The sequence below is a fragment of the Ranitomeya imitator genome, chromosome 10 (assembly GCF_032444005.1).
Source record: "Ranitomeya imitator isolate aRanImi1 chromosome 10, aRanImi1.pri, whole genome shotgun sequence".
In the NCBI taxonomy this organism is placed as follows: domain Eukaryota; kingdom Metazoa; phylum Chordata; class Amphibia; order Anura; family Dendrobatidae; genus Ranitomeya; species Ranitomeya imitator.
The window spans coordinates 96,157,614-96,181,030 of NC_091291.1; the positions used below are offsets into that span (position 1 = coordinate 96,157,614).

Sequence of the window (23,417 nt, forward strand, 5' to 3'; positions counted from 1 at the left end):
TTCTTTTACCGAGTTGACGTTGCACATATTCTGTGCCTGCTGCTTTCTCTTTGGGTCTTTTCCAAAACAGCCTGTGTGTGACCACAGCCACCGGGTAGAGACCGAGAGGAAGGAGTGGGCTTAAGCGCAGGGAGGTAGATAGGAGGATGCATGCTAATCAGGGGGCTTTCATTACTAACAGTATTGTTTTACTACAGACCCTGCTTGCTGTACTCAGAAATTAGGTAGTAAATATTGTTCCACTGAGTTACTCAGCTTATAAAAAAAAATCTATAAAAATTTCTGAATACTGCGTTTATTATCAAAATTAGAAAAGTAATCTTAAACCAAAGTTCAGTTCTGAACATATTATAAAAACATATTTTCTTAAATAATTGTCAGCATCGAATCGGAATCTAAAGAAAAGACATGGCTGTAATGGTACAGTAATACTGATTAAATTCATACCTTTGGTGAAAAAAATCCATTTTGTGGTTCTTCTTTAATCACCATTACAAGATTTAGCTCCTCAGGGGCGGGACTGTGTGATGGGTCTCCTCCTCCCTGTCTGTGATTCTCCGCCCCCTCTGCCTGCCTCTAGCCTTTGAATGACAGGTGACTGCTTTTTCAGTGACCTGCCTCCTCTGTTTGAAATCTCGCACCGTCATTGCCGTGGGCACCAAGTGTCAGTGTGAAAAACACAGCAGTGTGCACTATTTTCTCCATTCAAGTCTATGGGTGGGCAAATAAATTGGAGCCCACACAAAACATCCACAGAGCATCTGTTCTCTATGGATACATTTCCACTATTTAATCTAGGACTCTGTATTTGATGATCTACGTTTTTCAATATAGATGGATGAAAACGGATCGCTCACGGATGTCACGCGGGCCTATAAAATATGGACTCACGATGACAATATCAGGTCAAAATCATCTGAGTTTTCTGGATGAATCTTGTATAATTTTTCAGATGCTCATCTGTCCTTGAAATTAGGTTAAGGTCTAATAATGAGTATTTCCTACGTTTCCTAAACAAAGCAGATTTATTTAAAACATGACATACCAAAAAGAGACTAAAAAACACAACAAAACACATGTAAAAAAAAATCACAAAAAACACACACACAAAAGGAACACATAATCTAAGGCTGCGTTTTTGATGTTGTGTGTTTCAAATCCGTAGCGTCTCAATTTCTCTTGTGGGTATGCTGAGTTTTCTGTGCAGATTTTCCCATAGACTTGCGTTAGGTGTGGAAATTCCACAGGTAAAAAACGCACATGCGGTTTTAGTGCGTTTCCGCAGCGGAAACTCATCAAAAACTCATGTATTTCGCACCTACGTATATCGATAAAGTTTTGTTGAAGCCAAATACCAGGAAGTGTCAAAAACTAAACAGCTTTATATAAAACATGACAAAAAAGCTAGAGACAAAAAAATAAAGGGTAAAAAAAAGTGATAAAAACACATGTAAAAAAACCACAAGTAACCTAAGTTAAATAATAGGTGCAGAAATGGCCCAGAAACTCTACAACGTTTAAAATCATGGGAACGTGGCCTAATGTTTTTCTTTTATATATATATATGGTAGGTGATTAAAAACGTTGAAAAAAATATTGTGTAGAGGAGACTTAAGAGGATCTGAACTCAGGGGTCTCGGTTTACGGATTTTCAGCACCTTTTTACATGTTATAAATTTATATTTTTTTAGTTTTTTTTTATCCACTACAGTCGATTAATTGGCAAAACACATGTATGGTATGAGGGGCCACGACTACCTTTAGGATGAATATGTGTCTGGAGGGTTTCCGTAGCCTAATAATGTAAAACAAAAAGCTGTGAGTGCAAAAGTGAGTGACAGATACATGTAAAAAACAAAAAGCTTTTATATAACAGCAGAGGTGCTAAATACAGGAAGCTGCTGAATCCCCTGCATTAGCCAAACAATGAGCAAATGCGAAAAAACAACAGGGTTATTTGTGTGGGTTTTACAAGAACCTCTAAAATCATGATAATTATAGCGTGCTCGTCCTATAACTAAGCAAGGCCCTGTTGGGTCAAATATAATTGAGAGACCCCCTCGCCTCCGCACCAAGCCGAGCTTATGCAGGTAAAAATCAGCTGCGCTTTCTCCTAATGTGTCTTCCCTTAGAAATCAGAAATTCCCGCATGGATAATTTTGTTGAAAACATTAACCATATGATATTTTTTAAAGGGAAATTTAGGCAGCTATTTTTGGTGGCAATGCACAGTTTAATGTAAAGTGCCCCGGTGTCGTGGAAGGAAATCAATGTGGTCAAAATAGCAAATGTTTCCTTGCTTCAGTCTCACCGTGAAGTGATATTAATAATTTAGTTGTATATACAACAAATTTCCTTTAATCTGCTATTTGTTTGTCCAGAAACACGTTTCCATAACCATTAGGTTGTGTTTATGCGGGTCAGATACACAGCAAAATTCCTGTTTGGATTTTTGGGCAGAAAATCTGCCGCGTATTAAAGAGACAGCAAAGTGGATGAGATGTTACAAGATGTCAAAATATGAAGTTTGTGGTGCAGTTTATTGGAGCCAAAGACAAAAGTGGCTCCAGCAGGAAAGAAAAGACCTTCCTTTATATTTCCCATCCCTTCTAGATGGCACAAACACTGCATTTTAATACCGTGGATTGTCAGTTCCCATTGCGACATATTATAATCGTGTCCGTGCCATAAATCCTCGCGGTTGCATATTTTAAGGGTACATGGTTCTGTACCTTTTTGTGTGTTTTTTCTTTTTCCCCCTAACACAATTACAATTTTTTTTACCTATAACACTATGGTGTTTTAGTCGCTTTTTTGATAGTGAATTTTTACGAAAATGTGTCTTTGTAAAATCCTAAAAGATCTATTAAAACTGGGATGTACAATTAACAGGACATAAGATTTATGCCTCATTCACACATCCAGGGGCCACAGTCTGAGCACGTATCGTGATGTACGGATGGTCCACTGACCCGACCATGACACCTTCACGAACATATATGAGGATGTCAGAGTTCAGGTCAAGAGACCCGCACACAGTACGTGCTTCACGGACTATGAAATCTAGATGTATCACACTTTGCGGCTTTTAGACACAACAGCCTTAGACCGGTTTCACACGTCAATGGCACCGGTACGTGAGGTGACAGTTTCCTCATGTACCAGAGACACTGACTCACATAGACACATTAAAATCAATGTGTCTCTGCACATGTCAGCGTGTTTTCACGGACCGTGTGTCAGTTTGGAAAACACGGAGACATGTCAGTGTTCGTGGGAGCGCATGGATCACACGGAATCATTAAAGTCAATGGGTCCATGTAAAACACGTACCGCACATGGATGTTGTCCGTGTGTAGTCTGTGTGCCGTACAGGAGACAGCGCTACAGTAAGCGCTGTCCCCCCCGCATGTGGTGCTGAAGCCCCATTCATTTCTTCTCTCCAGCAGCGTTTGCTGGAAAGAAGGAATAATCATCTTCCTCCCATAAACCTCCCATAGGGGTGGAGCCTCATATTCATTACTGTAATAAGCGGCACCACGTGACCGCTCATACAGGACAAGCAGCGACGCTGAGAGGATGTAAGCGCCGAGGGAGCTGGGTAAGTATTTTAATGCCAGCGGGGGGCGCACAGAGGGTGGTAGGGGGCAGATTACCGACAACTTTATTTTAAAAACAAAAATAAATTTTAAAAAAGATTATTCATTCCTTCTTTCCAGCGAACGCTGCTGGGAAGAAGGGATGAATACCGGCTTCAGCACTGCACGCAGGGGACAGCGCTTAACTCTAGCGCTGTCTCCTGCACGGTCTGTGTGGTCCTCTGTTGGCACACGGGCGGCACACGGCTGCCGCACGTGTGCCACACTGATGTTCAACGTAAGCACACGGACAAACGGACATGGATAATTCCGGTACCGATTTTTCCGGTACTGGAATTATCTGGACGTGTGAGACTGGCCTTATACTGCTGCAGTCATTTTTCCTGTTTTCCTGCACGATAAATTCATGTTCCATAGAAACACATGTGAAAAGGGCTGCCATTACATCCAGACGTGTGTTTCCCTGCAAGATTAGGTGATTGTACATGGGAGAAGGTGGAAAAATTGCAGCGGTACAACACTAAAAGCTGCAAAATGACTGCAATGTGTGAACGCAGGCATAAATGGGTTGCCCTAAAATATTGATGACCTGTTCTTGGGATCGGTGATCAATATCGGATTGGTGGGTGTCCAACATCCGGCATCGGCACAGATCCAGTGTTACCCCCTCCAGATGTACAAACCAGGAACAGCACAGCCTAGTGGCTGCTCCACGGTACAGCAGATCAGGTCTTATTCATTTGAGTAGACTGTCATATAGGAAAAAGTGCAAAAACTTGTATTTCTTCATAAACCGATGGAACTCGAACCACACTCTGAGATCAGATGAAAATAATTGGTCCGTTTATCTCGTACGTGAGAAAAACTGACATCTGAATGAGGCCTTATGCAATAAACTGCTTGTATCTACCAACCTTTGATAAGAAAATTGCAAGGAATTTAATTTCCCAATAGCTGTCCCTGTAATAAATGCAATTTAAAAAATAAAGGATTTGCTCTTTAAGCAATTGCCTGCTGTATGAGTGCAGATTAAACAATGATGGATCAATACTTCCTGTTTTATGAATTTGCAAAAATGATGTAAAACCTATAAACTGCGCACAGAGACAGATGAAAAATAATGTCGGTGATAGATAATATGAGCTTCCATGTATCGTCTGCTTTGAGCGTTCACTGTGGGTATTCATGCTCGTCATCTAAGCATTGCATAGGGGGACGCTCCTCGGACTCCACACATCACGGCTACACAGTGATACAATTGTGTACAGTAATTTTTTGCTGCTAGCAATGCGGGCAAAGGCCACAATTTGCTCTTCATTCCCATGCACCCTGACAATGGCTGGATTAAGACCTATCCAGATGCTCTGTAGACCTGTCTAACAAAAAAGATCTCTTAAAAAAAAAAGCCATTTACTACCACAGTGCAGAAAATAGTGTTATGTCACTGCAATTTAAAGGCACAGTATGCCATATTTTGAGGTGTCTCATGTTTAATTGTGTGTTTGAGATAAATGCTTGGTAAAAATGTTTTTATTGTTTTCGGTCAACTGGTAAAAATGCATGCAGGGGTCGGATATAGGATGGGCTGTGTAGGCAGGTGCAAAGGGCAACATTGGGCGATTGTGTTTTAATTTCTTTCTATACTCAATTTGAAATTGTCTTATCCATATAATGCATGTTCTATCATGTATCCTGCTAGGAACCTGTGAGAGGGCACATCCAAAAAACTCTTGACTTGGGCACAAAGTGAGCTTCTCCCGTATTGGCAGGCAGAACCAGACTTTGAGACAGACGAGGCATTGCTCTTGGGCACTGCACAACCTTCACTCCTTATGTTGATAGAGATAAATTAAAGTTTGTCAATGTCAAACGTCCATAACATTGTAATTTCATATTTCCTTTTCCCAGGTTTCTGAAGAATTGGAAGAAGAGAAGATGTGCATTGAAAACAGTCAATCAGGATCCGGGAGTTGGCTAAAATTTATCCGAATGGCTTGTTCCTGCAATGAACAAAATTTAGCGGTCTGTTATCAGAACGATCAGGTAAGTTGGATTGGTTGATGTTACTTTCCATAAAATTAGATGTCTTGAAAATTGGGCTGTGCCTGAGGGACCCAGCAACCTTTAAGGACTAGTTGGCCTTGAAGTAAATAATGAAAGGGACAGGGGCTATAGGGTGGTGTTACCGAGGGGTCAAAGATTTCTACGTAGAGGGGAGATGGTCAAAAAAGTTTCTTACGGTAAATGTTGCAAATGACGGTGGGCCTTATAATCTAAAATGAAAGGCAGACATAGGCATGCTGTGTGTCTTACCTTCAGCCATCAGGTGTGAAGAACATGAGTTTGGGGAAAAGGTATTGAGTTTTTTTAATGATCATAGTTAGGCCAGGATCACACATAAGCGAGATATGGCCGAGTCTCGCAGGTGAAAACCCAGCTCTGGTGCCAGAACTCCGGAGCAGAGCGTGCAGCTCCATGTACTGCTGTGCGGCCGCATGCTCCGCTCCAGAGTGCCGGTGCCAGAGCTGGGTTTTCACCTCTGAGACTCGGCCGTATCTCGCGTATGTGTGATCTCAGCCTTATAGTTGTCACAGCATTAGTGGTGGTTTACAGTTGTTCATGGAGAATGAAAGTTGATCCACATGTACACGGTCTTGTACCATTGGTATTCAGGGTCTTGGACAGGAAGAGAAAAAGAATCCTGATACATGGGCCTGGAGACTTCAAAACTACAGTGTGTTAGTGTCGATAGAGAGAACTTTCAGTTATTTCCACTTGACCCACAAGAAGTTATCTGTGTTATTTTGAATTAGTTTTGAACTAGAGAGGTCTCCTGAAATGGTTTGTGGTGTAGAGTCATTTCTCTACTGTCAACGGCCCCTTCTACGCAGCCAAGACTTTGATCTTGTCTGAATCTCTTGGCATGCACGTAGTGATGTTCATATAGTCAGATAATGTGCGTTTCAGTAGGCCAACATTTCGGATTTTCAAAATCATTTTTCAAGATGGTGTTATAAAGTATTCTAATTTACTGAGATAATGACTTTTGAGTTTTCATTGGGTGTTAGCCATAATCATCAACATTAACAGAAATAAACATTTGAAATAGATCACTCTGTCTGTAATGACTCTATATAATATATGCGTTTCACTTTTTGTATTGAAGAACTGAAATAAATGAACTTTTTGATGATATTCTAATTTTGTGAGAAGCACCTGTATATGTATAAGAACACATGATGTCACAGAACAGAGATAACGGAAAGATGTCACAGCGCAAAAATAATGCAAAAAGTGACACCTGCTTCCACCGTCTATAGTGATCACTAACTGCACCTTACGTCTATAGTGATCACTAACTGCACCTTGTGTCTGACTGGTGTTAGATCCCCTTAGTTGTTGGGCCCCGTAGTTAGTACCCTGGCAGTTATACCTATGAGACCACCATAAGACCATAGGTTTTAAAGCTGCGACAAAATTATCCTGCTACTGCCCCTCTAATAGCAAAGCAACATTTTCCTTCTTGTAGAAGAAATCGAGGAGACCACCCTCCCACCACCTCTACCAATAGCCTCTCCTGACATGTCATTGTGAGCTGTGGAAAGATATTTTGCTCCAGTTCGCCCTCTTAAGTTCTCCATTTTGGCCTCATTTCACAGTGGGTTAATGCGTTGTGCAGTAAGTGAGGCCTTCACTTCTGTTCCACTGGCGACAATGATGGAGGTTACAATTGGGCTGCGAGTAGATGACTTTTTGTAAACTACCTGGCCTCATAATGAAGGAACCACTTTATCCAATAGACATTGGACCTCCATAATGTAACAATCGAACACTTATGGCTCACTTCTCCTCCCGCGGGGCGTAAAGCCAGGTTACCCATTATGGCTGCGGTCAGGTAGAACCTCGTCCACCATAATTTGTAGCGCGGCCGTATCTCATTTCGTGCTGGTCATCAAAGTGTTTTGACACCGAGAAGGATTTTTTGATCGTTGCTGACCAGAGCCGCAGTCAGACCACTCAATCACGTTGATTAAAACCCCAAGTGCCGTTAAAAGGCACACTGACCCAATCACACACATAATTACCAGCCGCAGCACACGGTTGGCATGTTGCCCCTGGTCACATACAACATCATCATGAAACCTTTACAGGAAACTAAAGAAAAAAATCCTCAATCAGTGAGCGGCTCGCTGAGTTTAGTTTATATCTGATAATAAAAAGTATAAAAAAAATAGACCTTTATTCTAGATGTATATTATCAACAATGAGTTGTCACTGATGGACACATGCAGGTGCAGACTCGAAAAAATATGTTAGGAACAGTCAGGAATTCATTTTTTACCATTTTTTTTTTCCTAACGAAGTTTGTTACAATAAATGACAGTATTGGGGGCGTTTAGTTATTTAGTTCTGTTAGGCTTAGGAATGATATTGTTGTTCTTTTTAAATACCCCAATTAACCATGTATACTGTATATGAGATAATACAGGTCACATGATATGCTTCTCGACATCTACCCCAACCCCTTAAAGGGAATATGTCAGCAGGTTTTTGGTATGTAATCTGAGGGCAGCATGAGGTAGAGGCTGAGACACTGATATCAGCGATGTGTCAGTTGTTAGGCTGCATGCTGTTGTTTCAATACAATGAGTGTTTTATCAGCAGGAGATTATCTCTGCCAGACTAGCTCCCAAGTGTCTCCTGGACTGGTCTATCTCCGCCTTCAGCATTGATTAGCAGCTTACTGTCAATATACGATGTACACATAAAGCTGTGATGTGGACGGAGTTAGCTTTCTCAGCCCTGCTACATCTAAAAACTCTTATTGTATCACGACTGCTGCACTCAGTAAACTAAGTGATACATCACTGGAATCAGGGTCTCTTTTCCTACATTATGCTGCTATCAGATAATGTAGCAAAAACCTGATGACAGATTCCCTTTAGTTTTATAACTGTAGCCAGCACTGATGTAAGGAACCAAATACTGTGGGTGCCAAAAGAGAGACCTGATTTCTCTACTACTGTAGAGGTGGCAAGAAATGGAGCACATGGAAATAATGCCCTGTGAGGATTAGGATAAGGGCTTCAGTGCACCCTTCTTCTGAATTCACCAATAGATAAGGGCAGATGCTCAACTTTTACAGACTCCTTATTGTACATATACCAGTTCGATAGGAAATATGGACAGGAGTGATGCCTAAGATTTTGAAATCAGCATGCTCAGCTTCTTTGGGAGCTATAAACGCAGTCAACATTGCTAGAAAGTGTAATGACAATGATGGTGTCACTGGCGCAGGTTAGGGGGCGCCATCAGGGGGCATGGGAATGAACACAGGGAGTGGAGAAACAGGGCACACAGTGCGCAAGGACCTGAGACTAAGCAGTGAGAACAGGACCTGAACGTAAGCAGTCAGGTGATAACAGGGGGCAGAGTCCCCGCGCGTGCGGCCAGGGAAGGCAGCTGGGAGCGCGGAGTACAGGGCACAGAAGTAAACGTAGTCAAAGGAGAGCCGAGGGTCAAAAGCCAGAGGAGAGTGTAGTACCTAGGGATAACACAGAGAGTAAACCGAGACGAGCCAAGGATAAGCAGGAAGGACAGGGCAGTACAATGCAGGATACAGAGGCAAAAGTCAGGGGAGAAACCGGGTCATACACAATAGACATTACAGCATAACGGAAATCACAGTTCACAATAGATACCAAGACTAAAAACGAAGCATTGAACTTCACCAGTTACAGTGGCCGAAGGAGAGGTGCAGGTGTTTGTTAGTAATTTTGCAATGGTTGCCATGTCAACACGTCCATCCCTGATCACGCCTCCATCGCGGCCCTGGACCACCCATTTTGGCAGAGTCGGGCAAAGTTGGAGCGAAAACACCTAAAGTTGCAACATTCTCCCAGCTCCTTGTTGCCGAGCAAGGAGGACAACGCAGTGATGGTGTCTTCTCTTTTCGAATCAAAACACAGACAGTGATTCAAGTCAGCCTTTTAGTGAGCTGAAAACAGCACTGTGATGTGAGCAACTGCAACATGGAGGGTGGAAACTCCTAGGAAGGAAATGTTGCCGGTCAGGTCAAGAGAGGAACTTGGTTGGAAAGGCAGGTGCTTCAAGGTTTAGTATAGCTAGTACTGTAGAACTGTAATGAAGCAGAGCTGAATTTATCACATTTGATGGTCATTCTATTTGTTGTTCTTTATACTCACAAGTACAATACTCACCCTTTTTTTTGTAAACAATAATCAAATAAAAAATGCTATGAGGGACCCCCACTAGATTTTTTACCTAGGGGCCTCCATCAACCTTAATCCAGGTCTGCCTCAAGGACTTATTAGCTGGTCTTGTGATACAAATACTTTTCCACCGTGACACCGCAAAAATTCTAGAGACGGAGAGTTTTTTCCTTCTCTGTCCTGTTATACAAACAAGGAGTCTGTACCAAAGAATCTGCTGTGGTGAGGATCACTTGGCCCAGACACCCTACTCCTAATTGCAAATCTGAAAAAAAAGCATTGACCACAATCATAGATCCTGGTTTCTGGCTGAATGGAGATTGATGTAGGCCCCCTCCACCTCCAGTAGGAACAGAAGACAGTTGTAGTACAGGGCTGACAGTGATGGATAGATAGTAGTTTGTCCGGGCCGTGAAATAAGTTTCCCTTTGTCTGGGAACAGCAGTGGAGGTTCTTATTAGCCAAATAGATGGGGCCAAATGAAGAAATGCATTTTGCATAAAATAACTAACTTGATATTTAAGAAAATATAGCTCTGGTATTTAATAGAAAATTACATAATGGCTGTCCTGGTGCCAAATGAGAAACAAAGAGTCTAACAGTGAATTAGAGGGTCCCTCAGAGACGCACTTCACACTTTGGGAAATCTGTATTTTACGATCTACAGTAGGTTCATGCTTTATTTGAGCATAAATCAGCTAACCGTCACCGTACAAAGAAAGCACATTCAGATATGTAAGATCATTTCATGAAATATTTCCCCAAGTGATGTGCGGAAATTACCGTAGCGTTCATTCGCAACCACTGCTGGTCATGAAGTTGCTGCAGATCATTGCCTACGAGGAAGGGGAGGGTTGATTGTGCGCTTCACTTCCTGGCCACATCTTTGTGTTCTCCTGGTAATTCAGACTGGCATTAGCAGGTGACCCTGACATATTAACTAGGGCTACTAATAACTTTCTTTGCATGCCAAGGTTCGATTTTCACCCAGGGCTACAATATCTGTGCTCTACCTATACACGATGGTGTGACCCTAGCCTAAGCCTGAGAAAATTCCAACTGAATCACTGAAGTAGAAAAGTCTCTTTCCCTTTTTTTAGTTTTAAAAATACCTCTTTAAGATATTTTAAGGTATTTTACGGGCTCCAGCACGTCCCCTCATCAAGAACGGCATGAACACTGCCATTCTTGATGAGTAGGCGTGCTGGATTTAGCCGCTCCCATTTCATTAAGAAGAGCACACCTCTTAATGAATCAGGGACGTCTGAAAAGCGGTAAGCACCTCCGTACGCCTCATCACAAATCTTACTCCAGTTGGAGTAAGATTTCTGGGGTAAGGAACCGCACAGCTCGCCATGAATAAGGCAAGCTGTGGTTTCACGCCTTCATCATGGCCCCAGTCCACCCATTTTGGAAGAGTTGGTCAAACCTGGAGTGAAAACGACAAAAGTCACAACATTTTTGCACAACTCCTCGTTGTCCAAAACTGTTGATACTTTTCAAAGCCTTTTACCCCAAAATTCCAGAATAATTTCTTTGATAAATTGGAGCCACTGAGTTTTTGGAACAGAAACTCTCCAGTAAAATGACTTTTGATTTTTGAACTTCTTATGGTTTTTGCAGAGTTTTTGTTCCAAAAATGCCAAAAAACCCTCAGTATGAACATATCCTAATACAGACAAGATGGCATCCAGTGTAATGCACTGACCTGCTGGGTTCTCCAGACACCTTTACAAATAAATAAAAAATCAATTCTGACCCTTCTCTGTTAACTTCTTCAAGAACAGTATTTTGTAGGCCTCCAGGTCGGAGCAATTTTTCCCTCACAATGAATGAGCTATAACTTTTTTTATTTTTCAGAATTTTTTCAATATTTTTTTTAGGAGTCCAGAATCTATCATCCATCATTGGTTTTGCTTCTTTTTTTATTCCATGTATATAAAAAAGCACAAAACACATTTTTGTGATGCCATTTAGAACCATGGCTTTTTTTCCCCATTATTAACCATCTTTCCATTGATGTAGCCATATGGAGGCAAGATGAGTTTTTGGGAGGGCCAGTATAACCCATTTGTGATTATGTGCTAATTTGATTCTAAGATCTATTACAGTAGCTTAAATGTACTTTGATCTTAGGACAACCGATTTAGGTTTGTTTCCATATGAAAAGTTTCATCATTGTATTTGATGATAAGAAAAAACGTCCTCAATTGTGGACATTTTTTTAATAAATATCAAGGTTGGCTCGCGACCTTGTCCAAGTTTTTAATTTTGACTTTTTGTGTATTTGAGTTTGACATCCATGCCCTATAGTAAGTAAATGGCTGTGCATTAAACACATAGCATTGAATAAAATAGAATATAGTAATGAGCATGTAAAAAATATATATACATCCACTAACTGAATGTATACAATATAACATGGATAAATAGAATAAAAATAGTTTCATACAAATGTCAAATGTAAATATAACACACATAAGAAGAGACTGACAAAAAAGTAGATACCCCAGGACTCCAACGTACGTTTCGCCTTGGCTTTCCCAAGTTCTCCTCAAGTTTCACCTTTGCTTTCTCAAATTGAACTTAACCCCTTTACCCCCAAGGGTGGTTTGCACGTTAATGACCGGGCCAATTTTTACCATTCTGACCACTGTCCCTTTGTGAGGTTATAACTCTGGAACGCTTCAACGGATCCCAGTGATTCTGACATTGTTTTCTCGTGACATATTGTACTTCATGACAATGGTAAAAATTCTTTGATAGTACCTGCGTTTATTTGTGAAAAAAATGGAAATTTGGCGAAAATTATGAAAATTTCGCAATTTTCCAACTTTGAATTTTTATGCAATTAAATCACAGAGATATGTCACACAAAATACTTAATAAGTAACATTTCCAACATGTCTACTTTACATTAGCACAATTTTGGAACCAACATTTTTTTTGTTAGGGAGTTATAAGGGTTAAAAGTTGACCAGCAATTTCTCATTTCTACAACACCATTTTATTTTAGGGACCACATCTCATTTGAAGTCATTTTGAGGGGTCTATATGATAGAAAATACCCAAGTGTGACACCATTCTAAAAACTACACCCCTCAAGGTGCTCAAAACCATATTCAAGAAGTTTATTAACCCTTCTGGTGCTTCACAGGAATTTTTTGAATGTTTAAATAAAAATGAACATTTAACTTTTTTTCACAAAAAATTTAATTCAGCTCCAATTTGTTTAATTTTACCAAGGGTAACAGGAGAAAATAGACCCCAAACATTGTTGTACAATTTGTCCTGAGCACGACAATACCCCACATGTGGGGGTAAACCACTGTTTGGGCACATGGCAGAGCTCGGAAGCGAAGGAGCGCCATTTGACTTTTCAATGCAAAATTGACAGGAATTGAGATGGGACGCCATGTTTCGTTTGGAGAGCCCCTGATGTGCCTAAACATTGAAACCCCCCACAAGTGACACCATTTTGGAAAGTAGACCCCCTAAGGAACTTATCTAGATGTGTGGTGAGCACTTTGACCCACCAAGTGCTTCGCAGAAGTTTATAATGCAGAGCCGTAAAAATAAAACAAAAATTTTTTCCCACAAAAATTATTTTTAGCCCCCAGTTTTGTATTTTCCCGAGGGTAACAGGAGAAATTGGACCCCAAAATTTGTTGTCCAATTTGTTCTGAGTGCGCTGATACCCCATATGTGGGGGGAACCACTGTTTGGGCGCATGGGAGGGCTCGGAAGGGAAGGAGCTCCATTTGGAATGCAGGCTTAGATGGAATGGTCTGCAGGTGTCACATTGCATTTGCAGAGCCCCTAATGTACCGAAACAGTAGAAATCCCCCACAAGTGACACCATTTTGGAAACTAGACCCCCTAAGGAACTCATTTAGATGTGTTGTGAGAGATTTGAACCCCCAAGTGTTTCACTACAGTTTGTAACGTAGAGCCGTGAAAATTGAAAAAAAAAATCTTTCCCCCCAAAATTATTTTTTAGCCCCCAGTTTTGTATTTTCCCAAGGGTAACAGGAGAAATTGGACCCCAAAAGTTGTTGTCCTATTTGTCCTGAGTACGCTGATACCCCATATGTTGGGGTAAACCCCTGTTTGGGCACACGGGAGAGCTCGGAAGGGAAGGAGCACTGTTTTACTTTTTCAACGCAGAATTGGCTGGAATTGAGATCGGACGCCATGTCGCGTTTGGAGAGCCCCTGATGTGCCTAAACAGTGGAAACCCCCCAATTATAACTGAAACCCTAATCCAAACACACCCCTAACCCTAATCCCAACAGTAACCCTAACCACACCTCTAACCCTGACACACACCTAACCCTAATCCCAACCCTATTCCCAATTGTAAATGTAATCTAAACCCTAACCGTAACTTTAGCCCCAACCCTAACTGTAGCCTTAACCCTAGCCCCAACCCTAACTTTAGCCCCAACCCAAACTGTAGCCCTAACCCTAGCCCTAACTTTAGCCCCAACCCTAACTGTAGCCTTAACCCTAGCCCTAACCATAGCCCTAACCCTAGCCCTAGCCCTAACCCTAGCCCTAACCCTAGCCCTAACCCTAGCCCTAACCCTAGCCCTAGCCCAAACCCTAACCCTAGCCCTAGCCCTAACCCTAGCCCTAATGGAAAAATGGAAATAAATACATTTTTTTAATTTTTCCCTAACTAAGGGGGTGATGAAGGTGGGTTTGATTTACTTTTATAGCGGGTTTTTAGCGGATTTTTATGATTGGCAGCCGTCACACACTGAAAGACGCTTTTTATTGCAAAAAATATTTTTTGCGTTACCACATTTTGAGAGCTATAATTTTTCCTTATTTTGGTTCACAGAGTCATGTGAGGTCTTGTTTTTTGCGGGACGAGTTGACGTTTTTATTGGTAACATTTTCGGGCACGTTACATTTTTTGATCGCTTTTTATTCCGATTTTTGCGAGGAAGAATGACCAAAAACCAGCTATTCATGAATTTCTTTTGGGGGAGGCGTTTATACCGTTCCGCTTTTGGTAAAATTGATAAAGCAGTTTTATTCTTCGGGTCAGTACGATTACAGCGATACCTCATTTATATCATTTTTTTATGTTTTGGCGCTTTTATACGATAAAAACTATTTTATAGAAAAAATAATTATTTTTGCATCGCTTTATTCTCAGGACTATAACTTTTTTTTTTTTGCTGATGATGCTGTATGGCGGCTTGTTTTTTGCGGGACAAGATGACGCTTTCAGCGGTATCATGGTTATTTATATCTGTCTTTTTGATCGCGTGTTATTCCACTTTTTGTTCGGCGGTATGATAATAAAGCGTTGTTTTTTGCCTCGTTTTTTTTTTCTTACGGTGTTTACTGAAGGGGTTAACTAGTGGGCCAGTTTTATAGGTCGGGCCGTTACGGATGCGGCGATACTAAATATGTGTACTTTTATTGTTTTTTTTTTTATTTAGATAAAGAAATGTATTTAGGGGAATAATATATATTTTTTTTTTTTTCACTATTTAGGAATATTTTTTTTTATTTTTTTTTACACATTTTGAAATTTTTTTTTTTACTTTTTTACATTGTCCCAGGGGGGGACATCACAGATCAGTGATCTGACAGTGTGCACAGCACTCTGTCAGATCACTGATCTGACATGCAGCACTGCAGCCTTCACAGAGCCTGCTCTGAGCAGGCTCTGTGAAGCCACCTCCCTCCCTGCAGGACCCGGATCCGCGGCCATCTTGGATCCGGGGCTGGAGGAAGCAGGGAGGGAGGTGAGACCCCTCACAGCAACGCGATCACATCGCGTTGCTGCGGGGGGCTCAGGGAAGCCCGCAGGGAGCCCCCTCCCTGCGGGAAGCTTCCCTATACCGCCGGCACATCGCGATCATCTTTGATCGCGGTGTGCCAGGGGTTAATGTGCCGGGGGCGGTCCGTGACCGCTCCTGGCACATAGTGCCGGATGTCAGCTGCGATAAACAGGTGACACCCGGCCGCGATCGGCGGCGCTCCCCCCGTGAGCGCCGCCGATCGCGCTGGACGTACTATCCCATCCGTGGTCATGGGGGCCCACCCCACCTCAACGGGATAGTACGTCCCATGTCAGAAAGGGGTTAATTTCACTGCCATGGAAACCCATCAGTACTGGTATTGACCATAGCAGTTATGAAGTCAAATGCATGGGATTAGAGGCAACACCACACCCATTAATTTAAGAAGGTAGTTGGCTGTTGGTTACAGCCGGCAATTGGTGGAGAGACATCATTGGCATTTGGATGTGTCATCATTGCTTTTTCCTTTAGTAAGAACAACATAGCTTTAAGGTAATGGAACATCCCCAATAAGACATTTATTTTTTTAATGCCCCTCTAATACTGGAATCCATATGCATTTATTTTTGATCCAAGGATAAGTACACCCTATAAATCCTATATCGAACCTGAGCACCAAATTTCAATGCATAAAAAAGGAAACAAATTCTATATCATAAAGTAAATGCTCAACAGATATTACTTTGAGCACCCAGACGCTCTACAACCAGACTATAAGGGATCCTGTTTATATTTGGATCCCTTATAGTCTCAGTTGATCCAAATTGACCAATTTGTACCGGTACAAAAATAATCTCCTTATTTGATTGCCGCATGGTCGCATCCTTCTGATTTTCCACATTCTTCTCCATAGCTGGCGGTGATGACAACACCTAGGCAATCAAGGATCTCTGCGTCTATTCATCACTAGTGACTAAGGGCCATAATCAGAATAAAATACATACCTAAGAATAGCAGTCGTTAGAACACTGAAGCCAAGAAGAATAAAAAGACTATATGACAGATATGTCACTGAGCTGCCCAGGATGTTCTCCACATGAATTGAAGCCATGGAAGCTCTGAGGTCATCCCAGCTGGTTAAACAAAAGAGGTCCCTGTGTGTAATGAGAGGCAGACAATAGTGATTGATAACCACAAGCTTCGGACACATGAAAGGAACGATCCACAGAAAGAACTTCAAGGTCACGAGATGCACTTTATCCCCCAGGCAGCTGATTATGACAATCTGCGGCCTAATATGAATAGGGATAATGTAAATTGCTTTTATTTGCAATTATCACCAGGGTGGTAAAAAGCATTTCCTCTTATTTTTAACACAAGATTGAAAGGTCATCCACACTCAATTATGTATCATTGAAAGGTGTCTTGGGTATCAGGATATTATCCTGGAGCGGCAGCAAGACTTTGGGAAAAAGACAAAATTATCTTCAAACCTTGTCAGAATGGAAACAGATGCCAGCAGAGAGCAACCAAAATACGATGAATGTTGGGATCAAAGATATACAAGACTGATTCATTTATATGTGAGAAAAGTATAATGCAAATAATCTCACCTCCGTGTGTTTAGTTTTTTTCCCTTCTAAAAAACAGTTACCATAGTTTGCACTTTTCTCAATGAGCATGGTCTACATAAGGCCCCCATATACTGTATATTAGATAGCTGTCTGACAAGCAATCATCCAGGCAAAAGTGATCTCTTTGGTCTTTCCCATATGTGAGACCTGATGCCAGACTTCGGTGGCAGTGGTTTAAATTTCCAATGAACAAAAGGATCAGCCATTGAAATTCTGGATCCTTCTCTCTCCTGCTGTCATCTGTTGGGGAGAGTTGGAAGGCACCCATACACATTTAATGGCTGTTGGCTGAATGAATGTTTGCCCAACAACTGTCTTTCCCTAATCTCCCATATGAGAGAGCCTCTGACAGACTCTGGTGGCAGCATCTTTTATCTCTCCACCGAACAAAAGGATCAGCCATTGAAATCGCGATGGCTGGATCCTTCTCTCCCTTGATATCATCTGTCAGGGAGAGCTGAGAAGAACCCATATACATTATATGGCTGCTGGCTGAACTATTGTTTGCCCGACAGTTGTCTCTCCCTAATTTCTCATCTGAGAGGTCAACTGTTGGACTCCAGTGGCAGCAGCTTTTATCTCTTGTAGGGAAACAAAAGGTAAAGTACTGGATGGCATATATGTGTTACCAAAGTGGCTGGCCTCCGTTATATAAGTCCCAGAAGAAATTACACCAGTAACAACAAGTTACTGAGATGATTTTAGTGGACTGCATTTTAGGTCCGGAATTAAGGAGCGACCAAAAGAGCCTGGGTGGGAAAGGTCACGCCCATACACTCCCATACAACCAAAGGCGTTCTCATCTAATAACATGCAGCTGGGCTAACTTATCAGTGTTTGTGCTGTTTGGAAAGGAAAAGATCGTTAATGGTGGACAGTCTCTGCCAGAGCCTGAGAGAGGGATTGAGAACTGAATCGGTTAGGCCGTTTTGAAATATTTTGCCTACCTAATGAAAGGACTGTTTTGTTATTTGTTTGTGCTGGAAAATGGCTGTTGTTTCTTTTCATTTGAGAGCTGTAGAAGTTTAAAAAGTATAATAAATCTTACACTGTTTAACACAAGAGCCTATGTGTGCCCCAACGACTTAAATCTTAAATTCATACACTCTCAACCAAACAAAGGACCGGCCACTGAAATTGCAATGCCCAGATCTTTCACTCCCCAACATCATTTGAAGGAGAGAGGGGGAGGACTCTATATACATTAAATGGTCAGCTGATCCTGCCAAAATTGTGTTTGGCCGACTTTTATTGAATGTGTATGAGAGCCTTAAGTCTTCTTACACCAACTGGACTTCCAATAGGAGAACCAATATCCTCTAAGATCTGTAGCCTATAATTAAATGTACATGGTGAAGGTATAGTGTTTAACATATGGAGAATAAAATAATTGTACTATTGTCATGTCTGCTGGTCGAGTCAAAGGGGATTTGTACTGTTTTATGTAGAGGGTATATTAGAATTGTATTATGGTCATGTCCACTCATCAGGGTCATATTTGGGAAGTGCAGTCTTCTCGAAGATATGTCCGGTGGTTGGGCCATGTTGTGTGTAGTGTTCATTGTATAGAGTGTAATGGAATTGTATTATAAGTGTGTTGGCCTGTCAGATCGTGTTGTCCAAAAAAAGGATCTCCCATGAGACAGCGCTGACACTTAAAATGCATCCTTCACTTTCATATAGTTAGCATCTATCGTGCCTTAATCATCTCATTATTTCTGTCACTATGCACTTGGATCGAGTTTAAACACTTCAGTCTGTATACTGACAGAGTTACCTGTGGGTTTGTGGTGAGCTGGCTGTGACATAACCCTGTGAATACATCACACAAGCCCCTGTGGATTTGACAGATACTACCCCAGGAGCTTGGAGCCACTTACTTGTCTGTTTCCACCATAGTGTAGGAGAAAAAGATATGTGTGATACTCAAAGGGCAAAGTGGTATTCTCATTTCCAATCACATAAACTAAGTAGTTATTCAAGTGTGGTTAAAAATTGCCTTGTTTGCAAAAAGATGCTTCTAGAGCTACACTGGAGAACGATATGACAACTTCTGGATATATTTTAGGTTTTCCCGAAAAGATAAGGATTACCTGATGGGAAGCGTTTCTACAGGATATTTCTGTGTGAGTCTTCTGGCATCCAAAAGGTTTTTTCAGGGTTGACCTTTTGTTGGATGGTGCCAATGCAATCAATGGCACCCAAGAACCTGGGGGGGGCAGCAAAAGGTCCCTATGACCTTTGCGAGATGACCAATACTATTGTTTTACCACAATAAAAAAGATCGATCCTATCTAAAAGATCTTGGAAAAACAGTAAATTTCACAAATAGAATTCAATTAAAAAAATGCACACTCTATCTATATCAGGCTTAGCTACATACCTGATCACTGGTCTTCTGATTTGCTTCTAACTGCATAGATCACCCACCATCAGCTTCTCCTTCAGTGGCTGCACATGGGTACATGATATCTGTAGTATTCATACAGCGAGTACATGCCCCTGACATTCGCTCAGACAGCGTAGATCTTATAAGCCGGCTTTAAGATGCGGGCAGAGCAGTTTTTTAAAGTATAGAGTATAACAGTATTATCGTCTTGTTCAGTTGTCGGGTCACGTTGAGAGATAATACTCTACACAGAATGTATATTAGAGTTGGGTTGTGGTCATATCCATCATGTACGGAGATGTAGTGCTCTATGTATAAATGTTTGGTCATGTCCAGTGGTCGGATCTTGTAGGGAGGTGTAATAATCTATGTAGAGTGTAAAATAGAGTTGAATTATGGTCATGTCCATCTTATATGGATGTGTTGTTTTCTATGTAGACTGTATAAGAGAGTTGAGTTTGGATCTTGTCCAGTGGCTGAGTCATGTAAGGAGTTGTAATAAGTGAGCATGCTCGCCACTGCTCGATACGCGATCGAGCATCCGGGTGCTCGGGAACATTCATTACTTGATCGAGTATCGTGGGTGATCGAGCATCAAGCTCAAGTCCACGGCCCGCATGCTTTGCAGCTTTTAGATAGCCAATAAACATGCGGTAATTGCCCACCATAAAAGGTATTGCTGTAGCCATGTTGCGTTATTGGGTCTTATAGGAGACCCAGTGACGAAATGCTCAGAAAACTCTCCTCTGGAAGCAGTTCAGGGAGAATTGATCTAAGAGGGAGAGCTTAGATTAACCCCTTCATGACCTTGGGATTTTTCGTTTTTCCGTGTTCGTTTTTCACTCCCCTCCTTCCCAGAGCCATAACTTTTTTATTTTTCCGTCAATTTGGCCATGTGAGGGCTTATTTTTTGCGGGACGAGTTGTACTTTTGAACGACATCATTGGTTTTAGCATGTCGTGTACTAGAAAACGGGAAAAAAATTCCAAGTGCGGTGAAATTGCAAAAAAAAGTGCAATCCCACACTTGTTTTTTGTTTGGCTTTTTGATAGGTTCACTAAATGCTAAAACTGACCTGCCATTATGATTCTCCAGGTCAGTACGAGTTCATAGACACCTAACATGACTAGGTTATTTTTTATCTAAGTGGTGAAAAAAAATTCCAAACTTTGCTAAAAAAAAAAAAAAAATTGTGCCATTTTCCGATACCCATAGCGTCTCCATTTTTCATGATCTGGGGTCGGTTGAGGGCTTATTTTTTGTGGGCCAAGATGACGTTTTTAATGATAGCATTTCGGTGCAGATACGTTCTTTTGATCGCCCGTTATTGTATTCTAATGCAATGTCGCGGCGACCAAAAAAACGTAATTCTGGCGTTTTGATTTTTTTTCCCGCTACGCTGTTTAGCGATCAGGTTAATGCTTTTTTTTAGTTGATAGATCGGGCGATTCTGAGCGCGGTGATACCAAATATGCGTAGATTTTATATTTTTTTATTGATTTATTTTGATTGGGGCGAAAGGGGGGTGATTTAAACTTTTATATTTTTTTATTTTTTTAACATTTTTTTCAACTTTTTTTTTTTACTTTTGCCATGCTTCAATAGCCTCCATGGGAGGCTAGAAGCAGGCACAACGCGATCGCCTCTGCTACATAGCAGCGATCTGCTGATCGCTGCTATGTAGCAGAAATAGAGGTGTGCTGTGAGCGCCGACCACAGGGTGGCGCTCACAGCCACTGGCGATCAGTAACCATAGAGGTCTCAAGGACGTCTTCATTGGTTACAATGGAGACGTCATTTCCGGCCGCCCGGCCGGATGCGGTAGTGAAATGCCGCTGTCTGCGTTTGACAGCGGCATTTAACTAGTTAATAGGTGCAGGCAGATCGCGATTCTGCCCGCGCCTATTACGGGCACATGTCAGCTGTTCAAAACAGCTGACATGTCCCGGCTTTGATGCGGGCTCACCACGGAGCCCTGCATCAAAGCAGGGGATCTGACCTCGGATGTACTATCCCATCCGAGGTCAGAAAGGGGTTAATGTCCTCTCCACTTAAGTATTATAAAGTTGCACCCTTTAGTGCCTTTCATGTGGCACTAAAGGGTGTTTTTAACCTTTTTCAAACATATATTAAATAAATAATTAATTTAAAAAAATTATGTGGGTCCCCCCTATTTTTTGTAACCAGCCAAGGTAAAGCAGACAGCTGGGGGCTGTTATTGTCAGGCTCGGAAGAACCATGGATATAGCCCCCTTCCAAGCCTAAAAATTCCAGCCCGCAGTCACCCCAGAATTGGCACATCACATTAGAAGCGCCAATTCTGGCATTTTGACTAGCTCTTCCTTATTGTACTGGTGCATAGGCAATCACGCTAATATTTTGGGGGATTGATGTCAGCTGTGTAGTGTCAGCTGATATGAAGCCCGGTGGTTAGTATCAGACACTGCCATTACTAGCCCAGTAGTTTAAAAGGAAAAAAAATACAGAGAGAGATATTTTATTTTAAAAAAAAATGCCCTGGTTCACCAATTTATTAGTAAAAAGAAAAAACAACATGCTGGTCCGAAATAGTCTAAGGATTCCGATATAGACCACAAATGGCAACCTAAAAGACATAAAAAGAGAGAATTAAATAAAGACAAGAGACAGTCCCTTGTTCACCAATTTATTAACCCAGCAGCTCCAACGTAGTCCGTGGTGCTCCGACAACGTCCACCGATTCTGTAGCACTACTTATGGAGTCTATGGGACCCCATGTAATTTTTTTAAACTATTTATCTAGTTACCGTAGTTCCCAGCAGGCACCTGGGAGTCAGAGGTGCGTCCAGTCATCTTCTCCATGCTGTTCCAATTCCATTTCAGCACTGTTTCCATCCATTTCAGTGATTTTCATGCCCCCCTCAGCCCTCCTGTTAGGGTCTTCCGGAAAAATGCTCAAGTTACTCCTTGACTTCCATTATGCTCATTGCTCGATTCGAGTACCAAGAACTCGAGCATTTTAGTGCTCACTCATCACTAGTAAGGAAATGTAGTGCTCTATGTAAATGTACAATAGAGTTTTGGTCATGTTGAGTGGCCGGATCATGTTGACGGGTGGAGAGTTGTTACAATCCTTCAATGAGTCCTCAAATCATCTTGTGTCTCCCTGCTCTTACAGTAAAGAATTTCTTCTATACATAAAGTAGGTGACCTCTTGCTATATTTTTAGTCTCCAACTGAGACCATTTAAAGTAGATGAAACTTTACAAGACTTGTCAGGAAGTCATGCTCAAGAGAAAGGTTCCCACAGTACAAGGTATATACATTGTATGACCTCAGTTTTACCAAAACAGCACCCACTCGCCCTTGCAACCACTTGTCGGTAGCCCATACTTTCACTTTTACTATATGATCTTCACACTGTGCCCAGATGTAATCTTGAGCCGTATGTGTGATGTTTTAGGTGTTTTTGGTTTGTTTTCACTAGCTGCGTGAAAAGATTTTTCTCTTCAGCACATGAGTTGTCTCTTATTGTGACTTATCTAATATAAAGTCAGAAGGCCAAATATTTGTGCAAAGTACTATTTATTACTACCAATCAGATATCGTTCTTAGAGACATATACAGGTACATTATTTGTAATCTTAAATTAAGCTCATAGATATAATGAGCACAATAAGCTAACCTGACCATGGCTTATATTAAAGGGAAGCTAGCATCGGAAAATGAAAATTACCTATTGTTTAAATCAGATTTTTGTATCACATGTATTTTCTTTTTTTTTTTAAAATGACAATGTTTTTCATTATTAAAACAAAATT

The 23,417-nt window shown here is 41.4% G+C and overlaps 1 protein-coding gene across 3 annotated transcripts in view; it reads left to right on the forward strand.

Moving 5' to 3' along the window:
- PRDM16 (PR/SET domain 16) overlaps positions 1 to 23,417 on the forward strand; it is a 796,061-nt gene that overhangs the window by 705,295 nt on the left and 67,349 nt on the right. For all 3 annotated transcript variants that reach the window (XM_069741567.1, XM_069741569.1, XM_069741566.1), the window contains exon 4: positions 5,508 to 5,642. In XM_069741567.1, the coding sequence (XP_069597668.1) occupies positions 5,508 to 5,642 (135 nt within the window). The remainder of the gene's footprint in view (positions 1 to 5,507; positions 5,643 to 23,417) is intronic.